Source organism: Aquarana catesbeiana, linkage group LG02, assembly GCF_042186555.1.
Source record: "Aquarana catesbeiana isolate 2022-GZ linkage group LG02, ASM4218655v1, whole genome shotgun sequence".
In the NCBI taxonomy this organism is placed as follows: domain Eukaryota; kingdom Metazoa; phylum Chordata; class Amphibia; order Anura; family Ranidae; genus Aquarana; species Aquarana catesbeiana.
This window is the reverse complement of record NC_133325.1, coordinates 579760549-579771966: the sequence shown is the minus strand read 5'-3', so window position 1 is coordinate 579771966 and position 11418 is coordinate 579760549. Positions and strand designations below refer to the sequence as shown.

Genomic DNA, 11418 nt, shown 5'->3' with positions numbered 1-11418 from the left:
TGTCACTAATGACTTGCGACTTGACTTTGACTTGGGCTATTTGACTTGCAATGACTTGGCACCACCAGTGCTGTGTCTTGGCCTAGGCAAAAGCCCCCCCCCCACACACACAAAAGAAAGCTCCCCCCGAGTCCCGGCTTCGGGGTAGATCAGTATTTTGACTTAATTTGTGACTTGACTTGCTTGACTTCTAGCAGTGACTCGACTTGCTTGCTTTTCGCCACAGTAACTTGGGACTTGCTTGTGACTTGAAGGTTAAGACTTGAGACTTGCTTGTGACTTGCACATGTGTGACTTACTCCCATCACTGATTTATATATATATATATATATATATATATATATATATATATATATATATATATATATATATATATATATATATATATATACATATACATACACACACACATATATATATATACACATATACACACACACACATATATACAGTGCCTTAAAAAAGTAAAGTATTCATACCCCTTGAAAAATGTTTCCACATTTTGTCACGATACAGCCAAAAACGTAAATGTATTTTATTGGGATTTTATGAGATAGCCCAACACAAAGTGGCACATAATTGTGAAGTGGAAGGAAGATAAATGTTTTTCAAAAATTTACAAATAAATATGTGAAAAGTGTGGTGTGCATTTGTATTCAGCCCCCTTTACTCTGATATACTAAAATCCAGTGGAACCAATTGCCTTCAGAAGTCACCTAATTAGTAAATAGAGTCCACCTGTGTGTAATTTAATATCAGTATAAATACAGCTGTTCTGTGAAGCCCTCAGAGGTTTGTTGGAAAACCTTAGTGAACAAACAGCATCGCGAAGGCCAAGGAACACACCAGACAGTCCAGGGATAAAGTTGTGGAGAACTTTAAAGCAGGGTTAGGTTATAAAAATATATCCCAAGCTTTGAAAATCTCACGAAGCACTGTTCAATCCATCATCCGAAAATGGAAAGAATATGGCACAACTGCAAACCTACCAAGACATGGCCGACCACCTAAACTGAAAAGCCAGGCAAGGAGAGCATTAATCAGAGAAGCAGCCAAGAAGCCCAGGGTAACTCTGGAGGAGCTGCATAGATCCACAGCTTAGGTGGGAGAATCTGTCCACAGGACAACTATTGTCATGCACTCCACAAATCTGGACTTCATGCATAAGAAGTCTCATTTGAAGTTTGCGAGAAGCAATGTGGGAGACACAGCAAACATGTGGAAGAAGGTGCTCTGGTCAGATGAGACCAAAATGTAACTTTTTGGCCTAAAAGCAAAACGCTATATGTGGCAGAAAACTAACTGCACATCACCCTGAACACACCATCCCCACCATGAAACATGGTGGTGGCATCATGTTGTGGGGATGCTTTTCTTCAGCAGGCACAGGGAAGCCGGTCAGAGTTGATGGGAAGATGGATGGAGCCAAATACAGGGCAATCTTAGATGAAAACCTGTCAGAGTCTGCAAAAGACTTGAGACTGGGGCAGAGGTTCACCTTCAAGCAGGACAACGACCCTAAACATACAGCCAGAACTACAAAGGAACGGTTTAGATCAAAGCACATTCATGTGTTGGAATGGCCCAGTCAAAGTCCAGACCTAAATCCAATTGAGAATCTGTGGCAAGACTTGTAAATTGCTGTTCACAGATGCTCTCCATTCAATTCGACAGTGCTTGAGCTATTTTACAAAGAAGAATGCGCAAAAATTTCACTCTCTAGATGTGCAAAACTGGTAGAGACATTCCCATAAGAAGTTGCAGCTGTTATTGCAGCGAAAGGTGGTTCTACAAAGTACTGACTCAGGGGGGCTGAATACAAATGCACGTCACACCTTTCACATATTTGTTTGTAAAACATTTTGAAAACCATTTATCATTTTCCTTCCACTTCACAATTATGTGCCATTTTGTGTTGGTCTCGCACATAAAAATCCCAATAAAATACATTTACGTTTTTGGTTGTAACATGACAAAATGTGGAAAATTTCAAGAGGTATGAATACTTTTTCAAGACACTGTATATATGGCAGCCTGTACAAGCATCGGCTAACTCTGCTAACTTTAAAAATACTGAAAAAGATTCAGGCTTTGGAACGTTTTCAGTCAGTCCTAGTTGAAGATAGCAGCAGCATCAGTTTGAAGAAAGGTCAGAACTCAAGCTCATACTCCCCCCTTTCACATCTATATACAAGACAACATCACTTCCCTGCCATTCATCGCTATAAAATGTGTATATATATATATATATATATATATATATATATATATATATATATATATATATATATATATATAATAATATAATATAATATATATATTTTTTTTTATTACAGACCCACAATTTACCTCTATATACATGACATATAGCCCACCCTGAAACTACAGAGGGTCAAAGGATCATGGGACATATAGTATCAGGACTCGAAAAGGAAGAAAACAGGATGTCCGAGAACTTAGAAATTCAGCCAGGAGGAGGAGTGACATCACAGACACAGAAACCTGCTGTATACAGCTAGGGCAAAGAAGTTACACAGACTGACAGTGTGGCTGGGATTCACTCCCATACACAATGCATCTGTTTTGGGGAGAAAAAGCTGGAGTTCTTCTTTAAGTTGCTGAAACCTGGATTAATTATCCAAGTTATAAAAACTACATGTTATTTAACAAATATATGCAATGTATACAATTAACACCAATAGATCAACTAGTTATTAAAGAACATTTCATAGAAAACGTTTAATATCCTCAGGTGCAGTTTATCTACCATATGTAGATACAATTACCTGTCTTTCAAAAGCTGGCAAAAACCATTAACACATCATGATTTCAATGAAAATTTTGAATACTGACTATTAATGTAACAATCAATGAGTACTCATAGCTGCTGTGATTTTTTTTTTCTTGTAATTTTAACAATATTTTGAAGAATATAAATTAAAAAGAAAAATGTCCTTTTCTCGCTGTAAAGGGAACTGACCACTTTTGAATGTTTCCCATCATGCTAGGAAATTACAGCAATAAATGCTATTGAATAAACCTTTCCAGACACTTATTCTTGATCATTAGATGATCCCTAGATCACCAGATTATCACTAGGAATACTCTCATCGGTTACATCATTAGTAATGGATGGGTGGGCAATGAATGGTTGGCTTTCTGGACATCTACTAACAACTGAACAAGTTTTCTTTGCAGAAGGTATACAGTATCTGACCTAAATTTTCATTAGGTTTGACCATTTATTTTCATGACATTGGGATTTATGAGAACTGGAGCAAGAGTACTGCTACCCCGATTGGCCACACTGCGCAATACAGTAGATTTATTGTTGCTCGAGTTCTAATAAACGCCATCTCAAAGTATATAAAGCCAAAACTTTGTTTTATTTTTGAACAGAGTAATAAAGTAATACATTCTGTTTACTTTTGGAATCTTTGTCCTATTGGATGGATCCCCCTTTACTGTGTTTCAGTATAATGACAGGAAGTGAGAGGAATGGATGGATCGACCCCCCTTCATTGGGTTTTGGAAATAAGACAGGAAGTGAGAGGAATCCACTCCATTCTGAAAGGCCTTCCCTTTACTCCTGTTCCAGTGACAACTCTCAAATTTTTCTCAGTCAGTAAGGAAAAATTGGGTCACTCCCCCCCCCCCCCCCCAGCAGAAACACAAACAGCAGTAAAACCTGACAGGGCTGCTAAATCTTCCACACACTATACAAAATGGCTTTAGATACGTTTTAATGTTTCTCAGCTCCAGTCCACAGAGAACACTGGTAGGTCATGTTTTGAGGTTTTCTTTATGCAAACCACTGGCTTAATTGTGGTTATAAATAATTACACTTACTCATATATTAAGAAAACTGTCAAAACTTGACCTGTTTTTCATACCCGAGGAGAAGAGTTGTGAAATTCTGCTACAGAACAATTTTATATCCCATTTAACTGGCACACAGTGTCAGTAGAAATTCCCCTCTTTTCCTTTCCAGTGCTTGTACAAAATTCTGTGTCCTTTCTTCTCTCTCTGTTCTGCACTGTTGCAGCAGTCTCTGATAAGCCTTTGTCTTCTCCTCTTCATCACTATGCTCTACACCCCACAGTTTCTTATGCACCCAGTTCAGGTCATTTTCCTTCTGAAGCCTTGCTAGCTCCTTGTTGTACAGGTCTCTGGCTTTCTGCAAAAAAGATATGATCAAAAATAAGACACTGTGGTCCAAATGAACAAACAGTGCAGCAACAGGTATAAAAAAAGCATGCTGTATATTTTTCACATTGGTAATAAGATTCAATGATGTGTTCACCTGGATGGCATTGTGATTGTACTGATATCTTAAGATAGCCTCGCAAAGATTCCAAAAAGTGTACTCAGGCCACAGGACTGACTGGAACACCAAACAGGCATGTGATGTCTGTAGAAGGTAGAAGACGAAGACAGATAAAGATATAAAACATACAGCCACAAATACAACAATGTGTGCAATAGTTATATTAAACACATCTCTCTCTCTCTCTCTCTCTCTCTCTCTCTCTCTCTCTCTCTATATATATATATATTCTAATAAAAATCAAAATTTCTTCATGAATTTAGACCAAAATGTATTCTGCTACATGTCTTTGGTAAAAAAAAAAAAAAAAAAAAAAAAAAATCCCAGTAAGTGTATATTTACTGGTATGTGTGAAAGTTATAGCATGTACAAACTATGGTGTATATATACACTAGAATTTACATAGATCTGACTTTGACTGCCCATCACATTTTTTGAGGTGCTAAAATGGCAGGACAGTACAAACTACCCCAAAAGACCCCTTTTTGGAAAGTAGATACCCTAAGGTATTTGCTGAGAGGCATGTTAAGTCCGTGGAAATTTTTTTCTATTTTTTACACAATCTTGTCACTTTAATGAGATATTTCTCACACTTGCCATATACGTGAAATTACACCTCAAAACACATTCTGCTACTTCTCCCGAGTATGGGGATACCACAAGAGACTTTTTGGCAGTCTAGCCATGTTCAGAGGCCCAAAATCTAATAATCACCTTCACGCTTTTAAGGAGCATTTCAAATGTTACACAAAATTGTCACTTTAATGAGATGTTTTTCACACATGCCATGTGGAATTAAACCCAAAACCTATTCTGCTACTTCTCCCCAGTATGGGGATACCACATGTGAGAGATTTTTTAAGGAGCCAACTACATACAAGGGCCCAAAATCCAATGATCTCCTTCAGGCTTTCAAGGGGCATTAAAGTGGTTCTAAAGGGCTCAAGGTTTTTTACCTTCATGCATTCCATACATGAAGGTAGAAAACCTTCTTTGTGCAGAAGCCCCCCTTAATACTCTTACCTGAGACCCATCGCGATCCAGCGATGTGCACGAGAGCCTCGGCTCTCTGGGGATTCATTGGTTGTCAATCACAGCCAGTGAGCCAATAAAAAGAGAGAGGGAGCGGACCATGCCGATCCGCAGCCCTGTGTGTGAATGGACACGCAGAGCAGCAGCTCAGGTGCGAACCTGCTTGAGTAACCCCATTGCAAGATGCTTGCTCTGAAAGCGCTCGGCAGAAGGGAGTGGCCAGGAGCACAGGTGGGGGACCTGAGAAGAGGAGGATCGGGGCAGCATTGTGCAAAACTGTTGCACAGAGCAGGCAAGTATAACATTTTCTTAATTTTTTTTTAGAAATACAATTATTGAAACCACTCCTATGCCACATCTGTAAATATTGATTGAAATTAGGAAGTAGGAAAAATCCAGACTTTAGAGGCAAATTGGACTACATTGTTTGAATAAAAGCCATATTTTATTTAAAAACAAAAAATATATAAAAATTGCACAAAGAAACATGCCATTTAAAAACATGTATACACGTACATTATATATACAGAATATAGCCAACAAGGGCCCAATATTTCAGATATGTTACATGATATCAAGCAAGGGAGTCTCTGTGCGTCTTATTTATTTATTTTTAAATTGGCTTTAATATCACTTTAATTACGCATTGGATTTCCTGACTACCTACCACATTTTTAGAGGCCCTAAAATGCCAGGACAGTACAAACACAACCCCCCGTCGCCAAAATGAGCCTTCTTTGGAAAGCAGATACACCGAGGTATTTGATAAGAGACATGGTGAGTATTTTGCAGATCTAATTTTTTTGTCACAAGTTTTTGAAAAATAAAAAATAAAAAATATATTATCGTTTTCTTTCTGAAAAAAAAGTATATGCTGAGCATAGGATCTACTGCCCGCTGACCATCCCATGCGCTTATAGCTGGGCATACATGTTCTTTTTTTCAACTGCAGATGGAGAAATCTGCCCCTGCAATGCTGCAGGTATTGACATACTGTATGTATTCTGAGAGCAGCACTCTACTGCTGTTGGAATACACAAATCAGTGCTGCATCTGACATGCATTTCTGCAAAGTAAACAACGGTTACCAATAACACGCAGAAGGATATAACATTAACTCAATAAAACCTCTTAGTTTTTTACAACTTTTTTTGTAACTTAACTTTTCAGAACCATAACGATTCCTATTCCAGCCTTTGATTTTAGGGTTTCTCAAAATGTGAGAGACGGTTTCCTATCTAACATCTTTAGAGACCCTTCTTGCGCCATGCTGATTCCTAGACTAATAATCCACCAGTGTGTGGTAGCGACAGAAGCAGTCCAGAGGCCAGGTTGGCCAGGACAGGAGGGAAAACTCCTCTTATTTCACGTTTACCACAGACGCTACTCCTTTTTTGGGTTGACCTTTGTGTTGGGGTACCTTGGAGGACATCTGGAAAATGGCTCTCATGCAGCCAGCTAACTGCATCTGGATTTGGACCACAGTGCCTTCTGGATACAAAAAAGGCTGTGATGATCACTTTCTGAAATTTTAGGAAGGATCCATTTCTTCCAGTAGCTTTGTAAATAACAAAAGCATTGTATATAGCCAATATATAATAAAAATTCCGCGCTAGGACTAATATATAAAATTAAGCAGCAGTAAACAGTGCGACAACACTAATTAGATATAGAAAAATAAATAAACCGCGCTAAGTAAAAATTAGTATACAGTTGGTAAGGTGGGGGGTTTTACTGCCACACACAAATATTATATGAACAAAAAAAAAAAATATAGAAATTCAATATTTAGACACAAAGGAAAAAGAAAAAAGAAAAAGTACAGATATTTCTTGAAATGGGATCAATCTTCAAAATAGCAGAACGTTCAACTTAATATGGGTAACGGTCCGAAAAATATGAGCTATGATTGCCCTTACCAGAACATCGATGATCGATGGTTGACAGGGAACACTTGATTCATCCACATTAGCCAGGAATCCATACCATCAGTACATAACCCAGAATATAAATAATAAACTCTCCATGGTGAAATACGTTTAAGACCAGATTTAATGAATAAAGCAATGCACTTACAGAATAAAAGAACTTGTATCGCATAGAATACGAATCGCCGGCCGGCATAAAAACATGGGAGCGGAGCTCGTCCTACTTCCTGGTCACGTGGTAGCGGCGCTGCGTGCGTACCCAGACGCGTTTCGTCATCAAATGGACGTTCTCAATGGGAATCAAGTGTTCCCTGTCAACCATCGATCAGTTCCTAGTTTGATATAGAGCCTGGTTACCACCGTGAGTCGGTAAGCGCAATCTACAGCCACAGTGGTGGGTTTTCACCTCCCCTTTTTTTTTTTTTGTTTTTGTGTGCTCACCAGGGTGTTGGTATGTCTGCATGTCCATGGTAAACATCTGATTATACTACACTATGGCCAGTTTTTTGTGTTTTTCTCCTGTATCCATTGAGGGAACTACATTTTGAAAACGGACGGTGCAGATTGGTTTTCACCCCAAAGGCCCTGGCTGGGTTTAATGCCATCCGCTCATTGTCACTGATGTTCTGGTAAGGGCAATCATAGCTCATATTTTTCGGACCGTTACCCATATTAAGTTGAACGTTCTGCTATTTTGAAGATTGATCCCATTTCAAGAAATATCTGGACTTTTTCTTTTTTTTCCTTTGTGTCTAAATATTGAATTTCTATATTTTTTTTTGTTCATATAATATTTGTGTGTGGCAGTAAAAACCCCCACCTTACCAACTGTATACTAATTTTTACTTAACGCGGTTTATTTATTTTTCTATTGTATACAGCCAGTTTAAATATTTGGACTCTTTTTTTTTTTTTCCACCAGTGTCTAACTCGGCAGGACACCAATTACTGCTTCATCGTTTGGTCATTGAAGTCTGCGCCTCCCATATTTAGATCATAGTCGTGGATGCAGACAGGCTTTTCAACGACGCTAGGCGCCGTGTTAATTTGGACTGTCATGTTGGGGTGAATGGAACAGGGTGAATTGATTTGTCTTTTCATTTTACAGCTAGTAGTTCTCGTTGCTCAAGCAGGCTCTCTCCCCCTTTCTAAATGGGGGGTTAACGAGCAGTTGAGGAAAGCCCTTGCAATGGTCGCACGGTGCCACAACAGCCAATTTCTTTAACCGCTTCCCACCCAGCCGCTGCACATAAACGACAGAACATGGGCCATGCAGCAGTGTGATCCTGTGATGGCTTATCCCTCAGACACAGCACATCACAGATCGGGACATGGGCGTCGTGAATGGCCCTCCCAATCACACAATGTAAACAGAGACACACGCCTCTGTGACGGCTCTCATCATTGAGCTCAGTGAAAGCTCAGATCAGGGGGTGGGGGTATGGGAGTGAGGGATACTGCAGCCATGACAGTTCTCTGTGTGCTGATTTTAGTGTTCAGATCACACAGACTGCAGCCATCCCCACACCGTACACCAGGGGTAGGCAACCCCCGGCACAGGTGCCGCAAGAAGGCACGCAAAGCCGTTTTTGCCGGCACTCGACTCCCTCGCCCATCAGCAGAGCAGTGCAGGGACGTGTCAGTGAGACACTAATGTATTCCTATTTCTGAATTCCCCACGCCGCACCTGCACTGAGGGGGAGGCACTGTGTTCCCACACATTGTAAAAGATGGGAAACATTGTTTAGTTCTCTAACTTTGCTGTAGCTGCGATCGTCAGCTTTTGTGATGGGGAGGAGATTGGGTGCAGTTATGCTGGGGGGGGGTCCCCGTTTCATGCAAGAGGAGGACTGTCATTGGCCACTTCTAAAGCCAATCACAGTCCTACTAGCCCTGTCCACCATCTGGAGGAAGATGACTCACTTGGTTGCCACTACCAATCTCAGAAAGAATAGATTTCACTGTGATTTAGAAAACTACAATCAGGTGACAGTTTGTGGAATTACTGTTGAGCTTCTGGGAACTTAGTTGAAATTATTCCTGAACCTTTGCGTCACTTACTACTGAACTCCTGCACTCTGTGTTCCTGTTCCTGCAATGAAAATCACACCCAACTTTTGCTGCGCTGCACTTTATTTCAGCTACGGGGGCCCACTGCTTTCAGAAAATACCCCTGACCTGAACTCATAATTGCGCATCTATTTCAGATGCTTGTAAATGACATCACATACAAGCACATGGGCTGGATGTGAAAGGTGGATCAGCAGGATGAGTGTGCCAGGACAGGTAGATGTGTCTCAGCTCTGCTTCCTTTCACCACTCCACATATCATAGATGAGAAGATGGTACAGCAGTGGAGCAGGAGGGTACAGTGGTGAGGAAAATGAGCAGGAGGGTACAGCGGTGGGGCAGATGTGCAGGGAGGTACAGTGGTGGAAGAGACGAGAAGGGGGACAGAAGAACAGGGGGGTTACAGTGGTGGGACAGAAGAGAAGGGGGTTCAGTGGTGGGACAGAAGAGCAAGGGGGTAGAGCAGTGGGGCAGATGTGAAAGGAGGTGTATTGGTGGGACAGATGAGCAGGGGGTTACAGAGCAGGGGGGTACAGAGGTGAGACAGATGTGCAGGAGGTACATTGGTGGGGCAGATGAGAAAGCGAGTTACAGTGGTGGGGCAGATGAGCAGATGGGTTCAGTGTTAGGGCAGATGAGAAGGTGATTCAGTAGTGAGACAGAAGAGCATGGGGATACGGCGGTGGAGCAGATGTGCAGGGAGGTACAGTGATGGGGCAGACAAGAAAAGGGGTACATAGATGGGCAGGGGGGGGGTTACAGTGGTGGGACAGAAGAGCAAGGGGGTACAGTGGTGGGGAGGATGTGAAAGGAGGTGCATTGGTGGGACAGATGAGCAGGGGGTTACATTGGATGGGCAGAAGAGCAGAGGGTACAGAGGCGGGGCAGATGTACAGAGGGTACAGTGGTAGGGCAGAGGAGAAAGGAGGTACAATGGTGGGACAGATGAACAGGGGGTTACAGCGGTTGGGCAGAGGAGCAGATAAGTTCAGCATTAGGACAGATGAGAAGATGGTTCAGCGGTGGAGCAGAAGAGCATGGGGGTACAGCGGTGGAGCAGATGTGCAGGGAGGTGCAGTGGTGGGGCAGATCTGCAGGGTAGAACAGTGGTGGGGCAGATGTGTAGGGGTTTACAGTTGTGGGGCAGATGTGTAGGGGGTTACAGTTGTGGGGCAGATGAGAAAGAGGGTACATTGATGGGGCAGATGTGCAGGGAGGTACAGTGGTGGGGCAGATGTACAGGGGGTTACATAGTTACATAGTAGCAGAGGTTGAAAGACACAAGTCCATCAAGTCCAACCTATGTGTGTGATTGTATTAGTTTATGGGCAGTATTACATTGTATATCACTGTATGTTGTGGTCGTTCAGGTGCTTATCTAATAGTTTTTTGAAATTACCGTATATACTCGAGTATAAGCCGACCCGAATATAAGCCCAGGCACCTAATTTTACCACAAAAAAACTGGGAAAACTTATTGACTCGAGTATAAGCCTAGGGTGGGAAATGCGCAGCTACTATAAGTGGAAAAAAGGGTCAACAATGCCCATTTGCAGCCTCACTGTGCCCATTTGCATGCCTCACTGTGCCCATTTGCAGCCATAGGTCCCCCAAACTTCAAACTTGGTAGTTAAGGGTTCCTAGATGCCCCCTAGTTGCAGCCAAAATGTGGGGTCTCTGGACCCAAAGGGTCCTGAAATGACATTGCTGCAGATGGACACAGTTGACCGACTTTGGGGCCCCATATCTCGGGGCCACTTGGTGCTAGGAACCCCAAATTTGGTGTGATACAGGGCCCCAAAGTCAGTTCAAAAAATGTCATTCTCTGCTGCAGAAAAGTGCTTGACTCGAGTATAGGCCGAGGGGGGCATTTTCAGCACAAAAAACGTGCTGAAAAACTCGGCTTATACTCGAGTATATACGGTATCGATGCTCCCCACTGAAACCACTGACTGTGGAAGAGAATTCCACATCCTAACCGCTCTTACAGTAATGAACCCTCTACACAGTTTAAGGTTAAAATGCTTTTCTTCTAATTTTAGTAAATGGCAGCATGTCTTA

The 11418-nt window shown here is 41.6% G+C and overlaps 1 protein-coding gene across 1 annotated transcript in view; it reads right to left on the bottom strand.

Annotated features, from left to right (window-relative positions):
* Positions 1-2711: 2711 nt before the first annotated feature.
* Positions 2712-11418, bottom strand: part of DHDDS (dehydrodolichyl diphosphate synthase subunit) — a 59259-nt gene continuing 50552 nt past the window's right edge. Inside the window, exons 8-9 of the mRNA XM_073616147.1 lie at positions 4304-4411; positions 2712-4177 (exon numbers count right to left, since the gene is read on the bottom strand). Coding sequence (XP_073472248.1) covers positions 3944-4177; positions 4304-4411 — 342 coding nt within the window. The 3' untranslated portion in view covers positions 2712-3943. The remainder of the gene's footprint in view (positions 4178-4303; positions 4412-11418) is intronic.